This window comes from Carcharodon carcharias, chromosome 7 (genome assembly GCF_017639515.1).
Source record: "Carcharodon carcharias isolate sCarCar2 chromosome 7, sCarCar2.pri, whole genome shotgun sequence".
Taxonomy (NCBI): Eukaryota; Metazoa; Chordata; class Chondrichthyes; order Lamniformes; family Lamnidae; genus Carcharodon; species Carcharodon carcharias.
The window spans coordinates 7389639-7411637 of record NC_054473.1 but is presented as its reverse complement, the minus strand read 5'-3'; the positions used below and the strand labels follow the sequence as shown (position 1 = coordinate 7411637).

General features: G+C 46.7%; 1 protein-coding gene across 2 annotated transcripts in view; it reads left to right on the top strand.

Annotated features, from left to right (window-relative positions):
• The window catches only part of si:ch211-236h17.3 (carbohydrate sulfotransferase 11), an 85914-nt gene that overhangs the window by 47958 nt on the left and 15957 nt on the right, over positions 1 to 21999 (top strand). Inside the window, exon 1 of one of the 2 annotated variants that reach the window (XM_041190715.1) lies at positions 863 to 941. The exons of the other annotated variant lie outside the window; for it this stretch is intronic. Within the exon in view, the coding sequence (XP_041046649.1) occupies positions 915 to 941 (27 nt within the window). The 5' untranslated portion in view covers positions 863 to 914. Of the gene's footprint in view, positions 1 to 862; positions 942 to 21999 lie in introns of those variants that run through there. 2 annotated transcript variants of the gene reach the window in all.

Genomic DNA, 21999 nt, shown 5'->3' with positions numbered 1-21999 from the left:
CCCCATCCCCTCACTGAATAAACACTGGACTCTCACTAAGAAATCCTTCAGCTGCTTCCTGATGGAGGAAGAGATGTACACACTTTCCTTGGCTCAGTGAAAACTGTCTCCCTCAGGAAATATTCCTAAAGGATCCTCATGATTTAGAACTTAGCTCCTGACTGATTTTGAAATCTCCCCTTCAACCCCAATGCCAGGATTTAAACCTTAAGGGGTTGGATTTTTACTGGCGCTCGGGATGTTGGTCAGCGAGGCAGGGAGGGGGCGGAGCGGTATAATAGTGGGAAGTTGTTGCTAGGAGACGAGCGGGAGATTAGCATAATTTAAAGCTCTATCAAGGGCCATTTAATGGGACTGCCAGCGTTTTGCCGATTGGCGGGGTGACTGTGTGTGTGTGTGTGTGTGTGTGTGGGGTGGATGTCATCAGCTTAATGGAGACTGCCTCCCAGTGGCAGCCCAAGGAACCATCAGTTCCATGGCCCCTCAGAGGGGACTGCGAGTAGGGAAAGGCTCCTGTGGCCCCAGTGATCTCCGCAGACCCTTGGCCCTCCTGAACTTTCATTTTTAATTTACTTAACTGGAGGTGCCCCCGAAGTCTCCCCCCCCACCTCAGCAGCCCCCACCTCTCCAAGTAGTGCTGCTGAGGTTTCAGAGCTGCCAGTTATCTGATTGGACCAGAAGAGCCAGGAGCCCACCTGCTGTCCTTAACTGTTGGCCAATTAGGAGGCTGCCTGTGGCGTAATGACTGAGCTGGTTCCGCTGCTGGCTCGTGACCCACTTTTTGCCTTGACAGCAGGGGTCTAAAGCTCTGAGAAAATTCAGCCGCTCATGTCTGGAGTTCATTGCCTGAGTGCGTGGTGGAAACAGATTCAAGAATAACCTTCAAACAGGAGAGCTATACTGAAAGAGCAGGGATGATGTGCTCCAAAATTCCAGCACAGGTTGGTCCATACAGTGCTTGTGCCCGTGCTCCACAAGAGCCTCCTCCCACCCCTTCATCATCTCCCTCTATCCTTCTACTCCTTTCCCCCTCGTGTTAATCCAGCTTCCCCTTAAATGTATCAATTCTGTTCACCTCAGCCACTCCCTGTGGGAGTGAGCTCCACATTCTCACCACTCTCTGGGTAAAGAAGTTTCTCCTCAATTCCCTGGTTGGATTTTGATATATTTATGACCCCCTGGTTTTGAACTTCCCCAAGTAGAGGTGGGAAGAGGCGATTATGGAGCATTAACTCTGGCCTGAACCTGCGGGGCTGAATGGCCCTGTAATTCAGCCTAAGATAAACCAAAAATGTGAACAGCAGTTTTGCTCTTTAAGAATTACTTCAAAGGGACTCTCAGAGACTTTGGAATCTATCCCAGATAGCCCTGAGGCTGTAATTGTATCTGCAATGTCTTACTGTAATGCACAGCGATGTTTATAAAATGAGAACGTGGATGTGCTCTGGTGTTAAAGGGACTGCTGTCTTTTTGAAGCGTCTTGCAAACATTTTATTTCCTTTTACAAACTCTGGGTGACAGTGGAAATGAGGCCGGGTCTCAAATCATTCAGGAATGTCTAAATACTGGTGAACAGGTTGAAATAAAAATCGAGAAGGCTAACGGGACAGGTTGGCCTTTATCTGAGGGAGGTTGGAATACAAAGGGGTAGAAGTTGTGTCACTGTTCTACAAAGCGGCAGTCAGCCTCTAACCAGAGTACTTGGGTTCAGTTCTGGGCACCGCACCTCAGGAAAGATATATTGGACTAGGATATACTCATCGGAAAGATACTTGGGCTAAAAGGGTTAGAATAAACTAAAACGTTAACAAATTTACTGCACAGGAGGAGGCCATTTGGCCCATCGCGTCTCTACCAGCCACAAGAGTTATCCAGTCTAATCCCACTTTCCAGCTCTGGGCCCCATTGCCCTGTAAGTTATGGTGAGTCCCACCACCCTCTGAGTGAAAAAAAATGTTTGCTCAGCTTCCCCCTAATTCTTCTGCCAACTACTTCAAGTCTCTGCCCCCCTGGCTGTTGACCTCTCTGCGAATGGAAATAATATTCTTGGCCTTGTTTGACGAATAGAGAATATATAAATGGCCAGAATTTAGCATCGCGCAGACGGACACGCACCTGACCTGCCCGGCTGTGAAATAGCGCACGATGACATCGGGCGAGTGTCCTGACCCCATTGTGCACTGGCGCGATATTTCACTCGGCAGGTACGTATGGCAGCTGGACACACGCCTGCCAGCAATGAAGCGGGTAATTAAGCCCATTGAGGAGGCAGTTGTCCACGTGGCCCCTCCCCTTTTACAGTTGGCGGACGGGCTGATCGACCGGGCGGCCTTTACGTTTTTGCTTCCATCCAGGGCCGGATGAAATCTAAAAAGAGATTTGTGGGGACTGGTTTTGTTTTTATGAGGTTTGCTTTCAGGTGCTTGATTGTGCTGCACGGACACGTTTTGCAGCATTTTTGTTGTTTGGTTTGTCTTGCTGGGGGGCCTGCAGCTCCCCGGGGCAGCTGTCTGTCTTCGGGGAGCTCAGTGCCCGCAATGATGTCCTCCTCACTTCTCCCCGCCCCCACTGGCGGCGCTGGACCTTTCTCAGGGCGTGGGTTCACGCGGGTTGGCCATTAAATGGTTGGGGGCCAATCACAGTTAGGCACCCGTTTCCTGTCCGCTCCTGGGCCCACAGATGGTGCATACCCAACGAGCGAAAAATTCAGGCCAATGGATCTGCAGAGGTCTTTACTGGAACACATCTTACTGCTCTGCTACACATTGCACAAGAGAAAGCAAACCATGTGATGTTGCATCACTTCCTGTGATGATGTAACTGTATCTGATTAGCATATTAAACAGTTAAAATAAATCCATTGTACGACATCTCCCCCAAGTTCTCTGATTCCCATTTCACTATTGCATAGATCAAACAAACCACGACTCTAACTCTGGTGTGTTGCAGTCCTTAACCTTGTTTTCTTCTCTTAGATCTTCCTCTTTCCTCCATTCTCTCTGTACGGACAATCACTGTGGTGGTTTCACGAGTCTACCAGAACGGGTCCACTTCTCGATTGAAGGGGGTTTGAACCCTGCAGATGGTCCCTCAGACTCTGCTGGGCAGGTGGGGAATTGGCAGACTTCTCAGGTTCAGGTTGTCACCTGATTGGTGGAAGAAAGCAGCATCTCTGGCTGGTTAGATTGGGTAGATAATTGCTTCCATGGGATAGGAGGTTGCTTCTGTGAGGCAACCAGGGCATGTCTGTTCTGTCTCATTGTGCCATTGACTGTCTGAATGAGGTAGGACCATGGATGTGGTGTCTGTTCAACCACTTGTCCATAGCAAGCTTGGTCTCAGATCCAAACTGGCTGTCCTGGTTGGAGTCTGCCATATAACGTTTGTCATTGTTCCACATCTGGCGGGAACAATATTTTTCTGCTTTCTTTCTCATCTTTGCCCAGAATACAGCTTCCAATCCTGTACAAGATGCATCTGCAGCAATGATGGTGGGTAGCTCTGGGTTATAGTGAGTTTAAAATATCAGATGATATGAGCATCTCATTGATTTTTCTCAAAAGACCTCTGTCAAACTTCCTCCCAGCGCCGTGTATTGTCATAACAGCTGACATAGTGGCTCATTGGTTACTGCTAATGTTGGGCAGGAACCAAACCATGAATCTCTGGAGATCAGTCACATTCCAAGGAGCTGGAAACTCCTCAATTGCTCTTGCCTTCTGTGGGTCAGCTCTGACAGTGGATGCATTCACAATGTGCCCAAGGAACTTGACAGTCGGCTGCGAGAATTCACATTTGTTATTGAAAGTCCTGATTCCTGTAGGGGTTGCAGCACAGTTCACACTCTAGTGTCATGTTCTGTTTGTGTGGATCCATAGATCAGGACATCATCCATGTGACATATGGCTCCATCTAGGATACTTGACATTGTCATCCGGAAGATTCCTGGTGCTGATGCCGATGGGTAATCTGTTGAAACAAAGCCTCCCAAACAGAGTGATAAAGGTTGTGAGCGACTGAGACTCTTTTTACAGGGGGTAGTTGTTAAAAACCACTATTTGTATCTAGATTCGTAAAGATTGACTTCTTTCCCAATTTAACCAAGCTCCCGTCCACAGACAACATAGGATGAACTTCTTATTCAACTGTTTTGTTCAGCTGGGTAAGATCTACACAAATTCTGATAATTCCCTTAGGTTTTGGCACCGTGACAATTCCCGAGCACCAGCTTGTTGATTCTGTCACGTGAATTAACCCCTTCCTTCAACATAGAGTCAATGTCGTCCTTTACTTCTGGCAAGAGTGGGCAAGGAAATTTTCTGGGTGTAAACGGACACGCTGGCTTTGTTTCCGGATGTACAGTGATTGGTATACTTTCTTCAGCCTTCCTCGTCCTGTGAAAAGCTGTGGGAATTAGCTCTGAAGTTATTTGGTTGACCTCCCCGGCTTCTCAGTTCCTCTACCCAGCAAATTGGATGCTGTCGATATGTACCAGCCTGCTCAAGAATGAGCAACTTCTGGTTCTGAATCACATATAATGTTTCTGTGATTTCTTTCTCTCCCGATTGGAGGGATTGCCTTCAGTTCTCCAAGGACCTTGAGCTCTAACCCTCCCAGCCCTGTAGCTTTTAGTCTGATGGCCGAAGAGGGCTTCTCGCCAACTAGTGTTCAGCATCAAAGAACTGAAACCACTGCGCCTGTGTCTACAGTCTGTCTTGTTTCCCTCTATGCGGCTATCAGAGCTCCACTAGCTTCTGCTTGGTTCCTCGATCCCTCCAACGAAAGGCGCCTCATTATTATGGATATCATCTACTTCATGGATCTTGCTTCCTTTTGAAGTCTTCCCTTTTTGCGTATTCTGTACAGGCTTCTTGCTGTGGCTCACAGCCTGGAAATAACCCATCTTCCTACATAAATTGCATTTAGCCTCTTTGATAGCACAGCTTTCATGCCTGTGTTTTTCGATTACAGTTAGCTGGGGCTGTTGACGGACTTTCCCTGTCTCCTCTATATTTGACATTCTCAACTGAGTCAGCAGCGATGGGGCTCTCCCTGTCCAGTCGAACCATAGAGTGATTCTGTTTCCTGACCTCAGCTGCTCTGCTCAGAAAGATTGCCTTTACAAACATCAGTTAGATCATCTCTTGGCTGTAAGAGCTCAGACAAGGCATCAGCTAACACTCCCACAACAATTCTGCCTCTAATCAGCTCAATTTTCAAACTGCCAAGACCACAGTCCTCTGCAAGCTCATATTGCTCATTTACTACAGCATCAATGCTTTCCTCTTTGTTGGTTACATTTATTAAATTTAACCTGTTGAACAATTGTTTTCTTTCCTTGATTGAAGAATGTATCAATTACCTTGATTACTTCATCGCACGTGGCTTTTTTCTCTTTGATAGTTTGCCTGATGGGGATATCATTTGCACAGTCACCCACCACATATAACAGTGTGCTGACATGCTTACTGCTCGCCTTTGCAGCGGGACCTGATGCGATTTGCTATTGAGCAAATCTCCGATATCAATTCAGTCTCTGAAATAGCCTAGTAAGGCACTCTGTTCAAAGGCAATTAGGGATGGGCAACAAGTGGCTGGCCTTGTCAGCAACATCGACATCAAAGAATAAAAATTGCTGTGGGTCTGGAGTCACATGTAGGCCAGACTGGGTAAGGATGGCAGATTTCCTCCCCTAAAGGACATTAGTGAACCAGATGGGTTTTTAAGACAATCAATGATAGTTTCATGGTCACCATTACTGAGACTAACTTTCAGAGCCAGAGTTTTTTTTAATCAATCAGTTGAATTAATTAAGTTTAAATTTCACCAACTGCAATGGTGGGATTTGAACCCATGTCATTAGCTGGATGTTTGGATTACTAGGCGAGTGACATTACTATTATGCCACCACCACCCCTAATCTGAGCTGGTAAGTGCAAGGCAGATTCCTGACTGTTTCCAGTTATTGAAAGGCTAGGAACAGGGAGCCAGAGATACAAGAGTAAGATTTGGTACAAAGAGCAGGAGAAATGGAGAGTTGTGAGGCAGTGGGATTCCCTCCCAGGGTTAGTGGTTGAGGCAGAAACTGCCAACCTTCAAGATAAAATTGGAGGGGTTGATAAAAGGAGAGGGAGTTGGGAAGATAGTGAATGTGGTTACATTCTCATGGAGAGCTAAAAAAAAAGGAAGTAATACATTTCTGTAGCTCCTTTCACAACCTCAGGACATCCCAAAACGCTTTACATCTAATGGAGTACTTTTTGAAATGTGGTCACTGTTGTAACGTAGAAAACCTGGGAACGAATGTGCGTACAGCAAGCTCCCACAAACAGCAATATGATAATGACCAGATAATCTGTTTCTAGTAATGTTGGTTGAGGGATTAATATTGGCCCTAGGACACCAGGGAGAACTGTCTTCGAAATAATAGCCTTGGATCATCCATGTCCACCTGAGCGGGTAGATGGAGATTCGGTTTAATGTCTCACTTGAATGACGGCCCCTCCAACAGTGCAGCGTTCCCTTGGTACAGCATGGAATGTCAGCCTGGATTATGGGACTCAAGTCCCTGGAGAGGTACTTGAACTTTGAAATGTCTGACTTGGAGAGGAGAGAAACAGAGAACTCGTAACTCTACAGAAACAGCTGGAGCGGATGTAGAGATGAACAGAAGGGTGGAGGACTTGTTCCTGTGTTGTGACTTTGACATATTTTCTTTGAAGGAGTGGTCCAGTTCCTGATTGCGGATGCTGAGATCACACCACTGATTCCTTTTCTCTCTGTCTCTTTCTGTCACTCTCTCTCTCTCTGATCTTTCTTGCTTCTGGTCTCTGTGGAGATAAACAAGTGAGTTAACTGCTGCCCAGTTGCTCCTTCCTGTGAGGTTACTGTTCGAGACTGTTTGGAGGTCTGTACCCCAGTGAGAGTCAGTGTGTGTGGAACTGTACCCCAGTGAGAGTCAGTGTGTGTGGGACCCGTACCCCAGTGAGAGTCAGTGTGTGTGGAACTGTACCCCAGTGAGAGTCAGTGTGTGTGGGACCCGTACCTCAGTGAGAGTCAGTGTGTGTGAACCTGTATCCCAGTGAGAGTCAGTGTGTGTGGGACCCGTACCCCAGTGAGAGTCAGTGTGTGTGGGACCCGTACCCCAGTGAGAGTCAGTGTGTGTGGGACCCGTACCCCAGTGAGAGTCTGTGTGTGGGACCCATAGCCCAGTGAGAGTCAGTGTGTGGGACCCATAGCCCAGTGAGAGTCAGTGTGTGGGACCCATAGCCCAGTGAGAGTCAGTGTGTGGGACCTGTACCCCAGTGAGAGTCAGTGTGTGTGGGACTCGTACCCCAGTGAGAGTCAGTGTGTGTGGAACTGTATCCCAGTGAGAGTCGGTGTGTGTGGGACTGTACCCCAGTGAGAGTCAGTGTGTGTGGGACTGTACCCCAGTGAGAGTCAGTGTGTGTGGGACTGTACCCCAGTGAGAGTCAGTGTGTGTGGGACCCGTACCCCAGTGAGAGTCAGTGTGTGTGGGACCCGTACCCCAGTGAGAGTCTGTGTGTGGGACCCATAGCCCAGTGAGAGTCAGTGTGTGGGACCCATAGCCCAGTGAGAGTCAGTGTGTGGGACCTGTACCCCAGTGAGAGTCAGTGTGTGTGGGACTCGTACCCCAGTGAGAGTCGGTGTATGTGTGGAACTCTACCCCAGTGAGAGTCAGTGTGTGTGGGACCCGTACCCCAGTGAGAGTCAGTGTGTGTGGGACCTGTATCCCAGTGAGAGTCAGTGTGTGTGGAACTGTATCCCAGTGAGAGTCGGTGTGTGTGGGACTGTACCCCAGTGAGAGTCAGTGTGTGTGGGACTGTACCCCAGTGAGAGTCAGTGTGTGTGGGACCCGTACCCCAGTGAGAGTCAGTGTGTGTGGGACCCGTACCCCAGTGAGAGTCTGTGTGTGGGACCCATAGCCCAGTGAGAGTCAGTGTGTGTGGGACCCGTACCCCAGTGAGAGTCATTGTGTGTGGAACTGTACCCCAGTGAGAGTCAGTGTGTGTGGGACCCGTACCCCAGTGAGAGTCAGTGTGTGTGGGACCTGTATCCCAGTGAGAGTCAGTATGTGTGGGACCTGTATCCCAGTGAGAGTCAGTGTGTGTGGGACTGTACCCCAGTGAGAGTCAGTGCCTTCAGATGACAGACAGAGTAACTGCCTGCCCAGTGTAAATTGTGTCTAACATGTTTTCCTGTCTGTATCCTCACCGTACATTACACTGATGCTTTGATAAAGGAGGAATTCAGCCTGTGGTGGGGACGGAATTAAGAAATCTCTGCCTGATGGATGACTGCTGTTTGTTTTTGGGTTGTGGGTGTGGGTGGTGAAAGGGAACTTCCAGACTTTGTAAAAACCGACTTTGTGTAGAATGCAGGTGTGTGTTGTGATGTTGAAACATTCCTTGGTCTCTGACCCATTATTTATTGACATCTTCGCTTTAAATTGTCTGAAAGTCTCCGGAGTTGATCTTTCACAGAACAGGTACCGAACGTTTGGCCGTAACAATCTCAGCCTCGGTTTCTCTTACATCTGTCAGCAGCTGTGTCACATCTTGATTTCTGCCTCTGGGGAGTTGCTGCTGACTTTGAGCTCTTCAATGCTGACCAGAGCACTGGGGTGACAATAACTGCTGGCTATGCCTCTTGTGCTGCATGAGTGATGCTGTGGCCCAATGGGTGATAGTCACTCCTGCGAACCAGAAGACCCACTCCAGGGACTTGAGCACTAAAACCCAGGCTGCCATTCCCAGTGCAGCACTGAGGGAGTGCTGCACTGTCAGAGGTGCCTTCTTTTGAATGGGACGTTAAATCGAGGCCCTGTCTGTCCCTCTCAGGTGGCTGTAAAAGATCTAATGGTCACCCTTTCAAAGAATAGGGGATTTCTCCCTGGTGTTCTGGGGTCAATACTCAAACATGACAAAAAACAGATTATCTGGCCATCTACCTCATTACTCTTTGTGGGATCCTGCTGTGCGCAAATTGGCTGGCAACTTTTCTACTTTACAAAGTTATTTCATTGGCTGTAAAGCACTTTGTGACATCCTGAGGTCATGAAAGGCACTATAAGAACGCAAGTCTTCGTTTCTTTCCTGACTCCCATCCCCTTTCGCCATTCCTCTTCTGTGAGTTTAAACAGTGAATAGTCTGCAGATTATTGGAGGGTGTTCAGGAGGAGATCCTCACCAAGGCCAGCCCCTTTCTCACTCCCATGATCTCTTACACATACGCCCACTGCGCACTGACCACCGGCCAAACTTCCAGCTGAGACCAGTTGACTGAGCATGGCATGGGGTTGAGGCATCCTGCTCCATTCCCCAACCCTTAACCTCTGAGCCACTGGGGGTAAAATTTGGCCAACTTAAAAGCAAATGGGGTTTGTTGGAGATGACCGGAGCTTGCATGTCACAGTTACAAATGGGACTTTTAATTTCTAGATTTCAGTTTGTGATTTGATCTTATTTTTCTAAGTACCCATCCCTAGTTACCCTTGAGAAGGTGGTGGTGAGCTGCCTTCTTGAACCGCTGCAGTCCATGTGGTGTAGGTACACCTACAATGCTGTTATGGAGGGAGTTCCAGGATTTTAACCCAGTGACAGTGAAGGAACGGCAATATATTTACAAGTCAGGATGATGAGTGGCTTGGAGGGGAACTTCCAGGTGGTGGTGTTCCCATTTATCTGCTGCCCTTGTCCTTCTAGATGGTAGTTGTCATAGGTTTGGAAGGTGCTGTCTAAGGAGCCTTGGTGAATTCTTTGTAGATGGTACACACACTGCTGCCACTGTGCATCGGTGGTGGAGGGAGTGAATGTTTGTGGATGTGATGCCAATCAAGCAGCTGCTTTGTCCTGGATAGTGTCGAGCTTCTTGAGTGTTGTTGGAGCTGCACTCATCCAGGCCAAGTGGGGAGTCCATCACACTCCTGACTTGTGCCTTGTAGATGGTGGACAGGCTTTGGGGAGTCAGGAGGTGAGTTACTCATCGCAGGATTCCTAGTCTCTGACCTGCTCTTGTAGCCACAGTATTTATATGGCTAGTCCAGTTCAGTTTCTGATCAATGGTAACCCCAAAAATGTTGATAGTGGGGGATTCAGTGATGGTAATGCCATTGAACATCAAGGGGCGATGGTTGGATTCTCTCTTGTTGGAGATAGTCATTGCCTGACACTTGTGTAGCGCGAAAGTTACTTGCCACTTGTCAGCTCAAGCCTGGATATTGTCCAGGTCTTGCTGCATTTGGACATGGACTGCTTCAGTATCTGAGGAGTCGCGAATGGTGCTGAACATTGTGCAATCATCAGTGAACATCCCCACTTCTGACCTTATGATGGAAGGAAGGTCATTGATGAAGCAGCTGAAGATGGTTGGGCCAAGGTCACTACCCTGAAGAACTCCTGCAGTGATGTCCTGGAGCTGAGGTGATTGACCTCCAACAACCCAACCATCTTTTTTGTGCTAGGTATGACTCCAATGAGTGGAAAGTTTACCCCAAATTCCCATTGACTCCAGTTTTGCCAGGTCTCCTTGATGTCACAATCGGTCAAATGCTGCCCTGATGTCAAGGGCAGTCACTCTCACCTCACCTCAGGAGTTCAGCTCTTTGATCCATGTTTGAACCAAGGCTGTACTGAGGTCAGGAGCTGAATGGCCCTGGCAGAACCCAAACTGGGCTTCAGTGAGCAGGTTATTGCTAAGCAAATGTTGCTTGATAGCACTGTTGATGACCCCTTCCATTACTTTACTGATGATCGTGAGTAGACTGATGAGGCGGTAATTGGCCGGGTTGGATTTGTCCTGCTTTTTGTGTACAGGACATACCTGGGCAATTTCCCATATAGCCGGGTAGATGTCAGTGTTGTAGCTGTACTGGAACAGCTTGGCTAGGGGTGCGGCAAGTTCTGGAGCACAAGTCTTCAGCACTATTGCCAGAATATTGTCAGGGTTCATAGCACTTGCACTATCCAGTGCCTTCTGCTGTTTCTAGATATCACATGGAGTGAATCAAATTGGCTGAAGACTGGCATCTGTGATGCTGGGGACCTCTGGAGGAGGCCGAGATGGATCATCCACTCAGCACTTATGGCTGAAGATTGGAACAAATGCTTCAGCCTTATCTGTTGCACTGATGTGCTGGGCTCCTCCATCATTGAGGATGGGGATATTTGTGGAGCCTCCTTCTCCAGTGAGTTGTTTAATTGTCCACCACCATTCACGACTGGATGTAGCAGGACTGCAGAGCTTAGATCTGATCCGTTGGTTGTGGGATCGCTTAGCTCTGTCTATCACTTGCTGCTTATGCTGTTTGGCACACAAGTAGTCCTGTGTTATAGCTTCACCAGGTTGACAAGTCATTTTTAGGTATGTCTGGTGCTGTTCCTGACATGCCCTCCTGCACTCTTCACTGAACCAGGGTTGATCCCCTGGCTTGATGGTAATGGTAGAGTGGGGGATGTGCTGGGCCATGAGGTTACAGATTGTGTTTGAGTACAATTCTGCTGCTGCTGATGACCCACAGCACCTCATGGATGTCCAGTCTTGAGTTGCTAGATCTGGTCAAAATCTATCCCATTTAGCATGGTGGTAGTGCCACACAACACGATGGAGGGTAAACTCAATGTAAAGATAGGACTTCATCTCCACAATACTGCGGTGGTCACTCCTACCGATACTGTCATGGACAAATGCATGTGCAGCAGGCAGGTTGGTGAGGATGAGGTCAAGTATGTTTTTCCTCTTGTTGGTTCCCTCAGCACCTGTCACAGACCCAGTCTAGCAGCTATGTCCTTTAGGACTCGGCCAGTTTGGTCAGTAGTGGACATTAAAGTCTCTTCACCCCGCTCCGCCCCGAGTACATTCTGCACCCTTTCCACCCTCAGTGCTTCCTCCAAGTGATGTTGAACATGGAGGAGCACAGATTCATCAGCTGAGGGAGGGCAGTATGTAGCAATCAGCAGGAGGTTTCTTTACCCATGTTTGACCTGATGCCATGAGACTTCATGGGGTCCAGAGTCGATGTTGAGGACTCCCAGGGCAACTCTTTCCCGACTGTATACCACTGTGCCCACACCTCTGCTGGGTCTGTCTTGTCGGTGGGACAGGACATACCCAGGGATGGTGATGGTGGTGTCTGGGACGTTATCTGTAAGCTATGATTCCGTGAGTATGACAATGTCAGGCTGTTGCTTGACTAGTCTGTGTGACAGCTCTCCCAATTGTGCGGCAGGTGCCCAGAAGCTAGTAAGGAAGACTTTACAAGGTTGGCTGCGCTGAGTTCGCCATTGTCGTTCCCGATGCCTAGTTCGATGCTGGGTGGTCCATCCGGTTTCATCCCTTTTTTGGGACTTTGTAGAGGTTTGTGGCTTGCTAGGCCATTCAGAGTCAATCTGGAGTCACATGTAGGCCAGACCAGGTAAGGATTCCTAAAGGGAATTAATGAACCAGATGAGTTTTTACAACAGCCGACAATGATCATTAGACTTTTAATTCCAGATTTTTATTGAATTCAAATTCCACGATATACTGTGGTAGGATTCAAACCCGGGTCCCCAGAGCATTACCCTAGCTCTCTGGGTTACCAGTCCAGCAACAACACCACTACGTCAGCTTCTGTCTAGCAAGGGAAGAAGGTGGGGCCAGTCTGTCTTCAATATGGGTTTATTCAGAAACCCGGCATAATATAAGTGCAGGCTGCGTTTCACTTCCACGCAGTTACCCCCACGCAGGTGGAAACTGCTTCTTGTACCTGTGCCTAACCTTTCCCCAACTAGAATCAGCTGCTCTTAATCATTACCAGAGCATACATTCAATTGTCAAAGCATTTGCAACAGTAACACACTGAGCCCCACCTCTCCCAACCTGACCCCCCGACTCATCGAGCCACTTATCTTACCCACCTTTACCATTCGCTAACATTTACACTGGACATTCAGACTTATCTTATGACGCTGGTGCTGTAAAAAAAAAAAGGGTGTGCATTGTGTGCAGATTCTCTTCCCCGCCCTCTGTGAGGGTTCCAGCGCTGAGGGAGTTCTTCTGCGTCGTGGATCAGAAGTCGGAGCCTTTTCAACATATCCAGTTCGTTGTCTGTCTGCTCTGTATCGGACACTGGGATTCCGATTCTGATTGGAAGATTTGGACCACGTTACCAGGGGGTGAGGGATTACAGTCATGTAGAGAGGCTGGAGAAGCTGGGATTGTTCTCCTTAGAGCAGAGAAGGTTAAGGGGAAATTTGATAGATGTGTTCAAAATCAACGAGGGGTTTTGATAGACTAAATAAGGAGAAACTGTTTCCAGTTGCTGGGGGGTCAGTAACCTGAGGGACACAGGTTGAAGATAAATAGCTGTTTGGTAGTACAGATCTTGAGTCATGCTGAAAAAGGAGATTGGAAAAAAAGTATCTATTTTTCAGCAATCCTCAAGATTGAAGATAATTGACAAAAAAAACCAGTGCCAACAGAGAGAAATATTTTTCTTACGCAGTGAGTTGTTGTGATCTGGAAGGCGCTGCCTGAAAGGGCGGTGGAAGCAGATTCAGTAATAACTCTGAAAAGGGAATTGGATAAATACAGGGAGAGGAAGCATTTGTGTGATTGGGGCTAACTGGATAGCTATGGCAAAGAACCTGCACAGGCATGATGAGCTGAATGGCCTCCTCCTGTGCTGTATCATTCTATTTATGCTATTACCCAGTCAGAGTCTGGACAGATCAGGAAGGAATGAAACCGACGCTGGGCAATATTGAAGGAGCAGCTCATACACACTGCGTAAATGCATAAGAATTGAATGAACTTGCATTTCTCTAGCACCTCTCTCATCCTCAGGTGTTTCACAATCAATGAAGTACCTTCTAAAGTCTAGTCACTGTGACACTGTTGGAGCAGCAGCCAGTTTGCACAGCAAGATTCCACCAACAAATGCCTGAACATAGCTGATTCATTGCTGCCCATGAGAGCTCAGTGTTGCAAACTGGCTGCCCGGCGTTACAAAAGCGATGCGCCTCAAAGTATTTTGTGAAAGGTGCTATATAAATGCAAGTTCTATCATTTGCAGCAAGACCTGGACAAAATCCAGGCTTGGGCTGACAAGTGGCAAGTAACATTCACGCCACACAAGTGTCAGGCAATGACCATCTCCAACAAGAGAGAATCCAACCATCACCCCTTGACATTCAATGGCATTAACATTACTGAATCCCCCACTATCAACATCCTGGAGGTTACCTTTGACCAGAAACTGAACTGGACTAGCCATATAAATACTGTGGCTACAAGAGCAGGTCATAGTTAGGAAATTCTGCGGTCAGTAACTCTCTTCATGGCTTTCCAAAGCCTGTCCACCATCAACAAGACACAAGTCAGGTGTGTGATGGAATACTCCCCACTTGCCTGGATGTGTCCAGCTCCCACAACACTCAAGAAGCTGGACACCACATAGGACAAAGCAGCCCGCTTGATTGGCACCACATCCACAAACATTCCCACCCTCCACCACTGACGCACAGTAGCAGCAGTGTGTGTACCATCTACAAGATGCACTGCAGGAACTCACCAAGGCTCCTTAGACAGCACCTTCCAAACTCACGACCACTACCATCTAGAAGGACAAGGGCAGCAGATAGATGGGAACACCACATTCTGGAAGTTCCCCTCCAAGCCACTCATCAGCCTGACTTGGAAATATATCGGCCGTTCCTTCATTGTTGCTGGGTCAAAATCCTGGAACTCCCTTCCTAACAGCACTGTGGGTGTACCTACACCACATGGACTGCAACGGTTCAAGAAGGCAGCTCACCACCACCTTCTCAAGGCCAACTAGGGATGAGCAATGAATGCTGGTCCAGCCAGTGAAACCCGCCTCCAGTGAATGAGTTTAAAAAAAAAAAACCCTATTGTTCTTTGTTACCATGGCTACCAAGTGCTTTCCCGCTCACCAACCCTATCGCTATCTTAACTCCCAAAGACCACAAACCATCAGGTCTGGTCATTCTAAAAGAGCTGAAGGCAACAGATCAGAGGGCCCCAAGATGCTATGAGTCCTGTGTAAACAGTATTGCCTGGGCAACAGCCAGAGCAGTAGACAAGAGCTCAGGATCGCCCTGTGACCAATTATCAGAAAACAGACAAGTTACTGGAGGCCGCAGTCAAATTTCACATCGCCCAGAAAAAAGAAAAATTCAATACGAGAGTTTCTGATGTGTTTGGGATCTAAGTTTCCTGTCAGAAGTTTTTGAAAAATTTTTGCGGTGAATTGCTAGGGTCCAGTTGGAGGTTGAAAGGTGATACGATTGCTAAGCTTTGGATTCTAGAGGGACTGGATAATGTCGACTGTAACGAGCTGTTTCATCTTGTCCCGGACAGTAAAACCAGAAGGCATGGCCTCATCTTGAAGGGGGGAGATTCAGAACTAATCTGGGAAACAATAGGTCAGTGAGAGTGTCTTCGATCTGTAGAACAAGCTCCTTAGGGTGATGGTGGAGAGGTTAATATTGATTCATTCAAACGCAAATTAGGGAGATTTCTTTCAGAAAATAATATTTTAGGATTCAGAAGCTGAGTAAATCGAGACATGTTTTAAAAATTTCTTTTTCATGGGATGGTCTTGCTGGCAATTCAAATCACCCTTTAGGCCATTTCAGAGGGGCATTTAAGAGTCAACCACATCGCTGTGGATCGGGAGTCACGTGTAGGCCCAGACCAGGTAAGGGCGGCAAACATTAGTGAATCAGGTGGGCTTTTAACAACAATTGTTATCAAAGACTAGCTTTACATTCCAGATTTACGAGGTGAATTTAAATTCCACCAGCTGCTGTGTTGGGATTTGAACCCATTATCCTGGGCCTGTGGGTGACCAGTCTGGTGACATTACCACTACAGCACCGCCTCTCCTGCTGGGGAGGGCCCAGATCTCAGATACATTTAGGACAGATTTAAGAATAATAAGCCAATTCCTGGTGACAGCAGCTTGTAATGATATGGAATTTTATACTAATACAGCACAGAAGAAGACCATTCAGCCAGGAAAAGGTTAAGAATGGCTGCACTGTGTTTTCATCCTATTTTCACAGACCCTACCCTCCGACAGGCCCTGCAAAGTCTGTAGGCACAGGGAGGTGGCGGGGACTGATGGGGTGGGTGGGGACAGGGTGGGCTGGTATTGATAAAAGCGACTATAAAACTGTCAGATTGTCGTAAAAGCTCAACTAGTTCAATAATGTCCTTTCGGTGAAGGAAACCTGATGGTCCTTACCTGGTCTGGACCTTTTTTAAAATTCATTTCTGGGATGTGGGCATCACTGGCTAGACCAGCATTTATTGCCCACCCCCCCAGTGCCACCTGCTAGCGAGATCAGGAATAGGAGAATAGACCAGATGAGTGTGTGGCTGGAGAGATGGTGTAGGAGGGAGAGATCGTGATTCCTGAGGCATTGGGATTTATACTGCGGAAGGTGGGACCTGTACAATCCGGACAGGTTGCACCCCAGGAGGACTGGGACCAATATCCTCACAGGGGTAGTTGCTAGATGGTGGGAACCTGAGTGGGGAGACACAAGAGAGCAGAAGAAAGGTAGGAACGAACGACAGAAAAGTAGAAAACAGAAGCAGAAGGTGGAGGAAACGAGGGTTAGCAGCAAATAGGGCTATAACACCAAAAAAAAATGTGTAAAAATGTTAAAAAAGACAAGTTGAAAGGCACTGTATCTCTCTGTGCACAGAGCATTCACGATACGGTAGATGAATTAACAGCACAAATCGATGTAAACGGGTACGATACGGTTGCTAACGTGGAGACATGGCTGCTGGGTGACCAAGGCTGGGACCTGAACGTGCAAGGGTACTCGAGATTTAGGAAGGACGGGCACAAACGGAAAAGGAGGTGGGGTGGTGTTGTTAGTTAAGGATAAAATCAGTGCAATAGTGAGAGAGGATATTGGCTCCAAAAATCTAGATGTAGAATCAGTCTGGGCGAAGTTAAGAAACAACAAAGGGCAGAAAACATGAGTGGGAGTTGTCTATAGGCCTCCAAACAGTAATGATAAAGTGGGGGACAATATTAAACAGGAAGTTAAAGATGCAGGTGACATGGGTGACTTTAATTTTCATATAGACTTGGCAAATCAAATTAACAATAATACTGTGGCAAATAAATTCCTGGAGTGTGTACAAGAAGGTTTTTTAGAGCAGTATGTCGAGGAACTGACTCGGGAACAGGCTATCCTAGACTTGGTTCTGTGCAATGAGAAGGGGTTAATTAATAATATTGTTGTGCGGGGTCCTTTAGGGAACAGTGACCATAACATGATAGAATTCTACACCTCCATCCCCCACCGAGATGGTCTGAGGTCTTCCTCAAACAGAGGCCCGAACAATCCCCATCCACCACTACTCTCCTCCATCTGGCTGAACTTGTTCTCACGCTGAACAATTTCTCCTTCAACTCCTCTCACTCCCTCCAAATAAAAGGTGTGGCTATGGGTACCCGCATGGGCCCCAGCTATGCCTGTCTCTTTATGGGGTATGTGGAACATTCCTTGTTGCAGTCCTACTCCAGCCCCCTTCCACAACTCTTTCTCCAGTACATCGATGATTACTTCGGTGCTGCTTCATGCTCTCGTTGGGACCTGGAAAAATTTATTAATTTTGCTTCCAATCTCCACCCCTCCATCATTTTCACGTGGTCCATCTCTGACACTTCCCTTCCCTTCCTTGACCTCTCTGTCTCAATTTCTGGTGATAGACTGTCCACCAATATTCATTACAAGCCTACCGACTCCCACAGCTACCTCGACTACAGCTCCTCACACCCCGCTTCCTGTAAGGACTCCATCCCATTCTCTCAGTTCCTTCGCCTCCGTCGCATCTGTTCCGATGATGCTACTTTCAAAAATAGTTTCTCTGACATGTCCTCCTTCTTCCTTAACCGAGGTTTTCCACCCACGGTCGTTGACAGGGCCCTCAACCGTGTCTGGCCCATCTCCCACGCATCCGCCCTCACGCCTTCTCCTCCCTCCCAGAAACATGATAGGGCCCCCCTTGTCCTCACTTATCACCCCACCAGCCTCCGCATTCAAAGGATCATCCTGCTCCATTTCCGCCAACTCCAGCATGATGCCACCACCAAACACATCTTCCCTTCACCTCCCTGGCGGCATTCCATAGGGATCGTTCCCTCCGTGACACCCTGGCCCACTCCTCCATCACCCCCTACTCCTCCTCCCACAGCACCTCCCCATGCAAACGCAGAAGATGCAACACCTGCCCCTTCACTTCCTCTCTCCTCACCGTCCAAGGGTCCAAACACTTCTTTCAAGTGAAGCAGAATTTCACTTGCACTTCCCTCAATTTAGTCCACTGCATTTGTTGCTCCCAATGTGGTTTCCTCTACATTGTGGAAACCAAACGCAGACAGGGTGACTGCTTTGCAGAACACCTTTGGTCTGTCCGCAAGCATGACCCAGACCTCCTTGTCGCTTGCCATTTCAACACTCCACCCTGCTCTCATGCCCACATGTCTGTCCTTGGCTTGCTGCATTGTTCCAGTGAAGCCCAACACAAACTGGAGGAACAGCACCTCATCTTCCGACTAGGCACTTTACAGCCTTCCGGACTGAATATTGAGTTCAACAATTTTAGATCTTGAACTCTCTCCTCCATCCCCACCCCCTTCCCGTTTCTTCCCCCTCCTTTTTGTTTTTTCCAATAATTTATATAGATTTTTTCTTTTCCCACCCATTTCCATTATTTTTAAATGTATTTCCACCCATTGTTTATTTCTACCTTTTAGTATTCCCCCATCCCAACTAGGGCTGTCTGTACCTTATCTGTCCTGTCTTATACTCTTAATTAGCACATTCCTTTAGATAATATCACCACCTTCAACACCTCTTTGTTCTTTTGTCTGTGACATCTTTTGGTTATCTCCACCTATCACTGTCTGCTTGTCCCAACAACCACCCCCCGCCAACCTTAAAGCAGCTTATGTTTCACCCCTTTCCTAATTTTACTTAGTTCTGTTGAAGGATCATATGGACTCGAAATGTCAACTGTGCTCTTCTCTACCGATGCTGCCAGACCTGCTGAGTTTTTCCAGGTATTTCTGTTTCTGTTTTTGCTATGATAGAATTCTTCATTAGGATGGAAAGTGAAGTAGTCCAATTTGAAACTAGGGTCCTAATTCTTAAAAAAGGAAACTATGAAGGTATGAGGCATGAGTTGGCTAAGATAGATTGGGGAACTTCATTAAAGGGCATGACAGTAGACAGGCAATGGTTAATATTTAAGAAACGAATGTCAGCATTGCAACAGTTATACATTCCTTTCTGGCGCAAAAACACAACAGGAAAAGTGGTCCAACCGTAATTAATAAAATAAATTAAGGATAATATTAGATCCAAAGAGGAGTCATATGAAGTTGCTAGAAAAAGTAGCAAGCCTGAGGATTGGGAGCAGTTTAGAATTCAAGGAGAACCAAGAGGTTGATTGAGAGGAGAAAATAGAGTATGAGAGTAAACTTGCAAGGAACATAAAAGCGGACTGCAAAAGCTTCTATAAGTGTGTAAAAAAGACAAGATTAGTGAAGACAAATGTAGGTCCCTTATAGTCTGAAACAGGAGAATTTATAATAGAAAATAAGGAAATGGCAGAGCAATTAAACAACTACTTTAGTTCTGTCTTCATGGAGGAAGACACAAGTAACTTCCCAGAAATGCTAGGCAACCAAGGGTCTAGTGAGAAGGAGGAATTGAAGGAAATTAGTATTACTAAAACAATAGTGCTGGGGAAATTAATGGGACTAAAAGCTGATAAGTCCCCAGGGGCTGATAATCTACATCCCAGGATACTAAAGGAAGTGGCCATGAAAATAATGGATGCGTTGGTTGTCATCTTACAAAATTCTGTAGATTCTGGAACAGTCCTGGCAGATTGGAGGGTGGCAAATGTAACCCCACTTTTTAAAAAAGGAGGGAGGGAGAAAACAGTGAATTACAGACCAGTTAGCCTAATATCAGTAGCAGGGAAAATGCTAGAGTCTATTATAAAGGATGTGACAACAGGACACTTAGAAAATATTAACTGATTAGACAAAGTCAACATGGATTTGTGAAAGGGAAATCATGGTTTGACAAACCTACCAGAGTTTTTTGAGGACGTAACTAGCAGAATAGTTCAAAGAGGACCAATGGATGTGATGTATTTTGATTTTCAGAAAGCTTTTGATAAAGTCCCACAGAAGAGGTTAGTGTGTAAAATTAAACCACATAGGATTGAGGGTAATATACTGGCATAGATTGAGAATTGGTTAGCAGACAGGAAACAGAGAGTAAGAATAAATAAGTCTTTTTCGGAAGGGCAGGTGGTGACTAGTGGGGCACCGCAGGGATCAGTGCTTGGGCCCCAGCTATTCACAATATATATCAATGATTTGGATGAGGGAACTAAATGTAATATTACCAAGTTTGCTGATGACATGAAACTTGGTGGGAATGTGAGCAATGAGGAGGGTGTTAAGAGGCTTCAAGGAAATTTAGGAAAAACAGAATGGCAGGATATTATTTAAATAGTGATTAGATTGGGAAATGTTGGTGTACCAAGGGACCTGGGTGTCTGTGTACACAGTGCAGCAAGCAGTTAAGAAGGCGGATGGTATGGTGGACTTCATTGTGAGAAGACTTGAGTACAGGAGCAAGGATGTCTTATTGAAGCTGTACAGGACCACACCTGAGAGTATTGTGTGCAGTTTTGGTCTCCTTTCCTAAGAAAGGATATACTTGCCATAAGAACATAAGAATTAGGAACAGGAGTAGACCATTCAGGGTCCTCAAACCTGCTCCGCCATTCAATGAGATCACGGCTGATTTTCTTGTGTTTTGATTTCCACATTCCCATCTAACCCCGATAACCTTTGATTCCCTTGCCTAACAAGAATCTATTTACCTCTGCCTTAAAAATATTCAATAACCCCACCTCCACCATCTTCTGAGGCAGAGAATTCCAAAGTCATACAACCTTCAGAGTAAAATTTGCCCTCACCTCTGTCCTAAAGGGCGACCCCCAATTTTAAAACAGTGCCCCCTAGTTCTGGACTCACCCACAAGAAGAAACATCCTTTCCACCTCCACCTTGTCAAGACCATTCAGGATCTTGTAAATTTCAGTTAAATCACCCCTCACTCTTCTAAACTCCAGTGGAAACAAGCCCAGTCTGTCCAACCTTTCCTCATAAGACAACCCACTTATTCCAGGTATCAATCTAGTAAACCCCCTCTGAACCGTCTCCAATGCATTTACATCCTTCCTTAGATAAGGAGATTAAAACTGCACATAGTATTTGAGGTGCAGTCTCACCCAATGCCCTGTATAACTGAAGCATAACATCCTTAATTTTATGTTCAATCCCTCTTGTAATGAAGAATAGTATTCCATTAGCCTTCTTAATTACTTGCTATACCTGCATCCTAACTTTTTGTGACTCATGTACTAGAACACCTAGATCCCTCTGCACCTCAGAATTATGCAGCTGTTCTCCATTTAAGTAATACTCTATTTTTTGTTCTTCCTGCCAAAGTGAACAACTTCACATTTTCCTATTAAACTCCATTTACCAGATCTTTGCCCACTCACTCAACCTATCTATATCCATCTGCAACCTCCTCATGTCCTCTTCACAACATACTTTCCTACCTATCTTTGTGTCATCTGAAAGTTTAGCTACCATGTCTTCGCTCCCCTCATCTAAGTCGTTGATGTAAATCGTAAAAATTTGAGGCCCCAGCACAGACCCCCTGTGGGACTCCACTCGTCACATCCTGCCAATCCGAAAAAGACCCATTTATACTCTCTGCTTTCTGCCAGCCAGCCAATCTTCTATTCAGGCTGTGTTACCCACTACACCATGTGCCTTTATTTTCCATAATAATCTTTGATGTGGCGCTTTATCAAATGCTCCTGGAGATCCAAGTACAGCACGTCTACAGGCTCC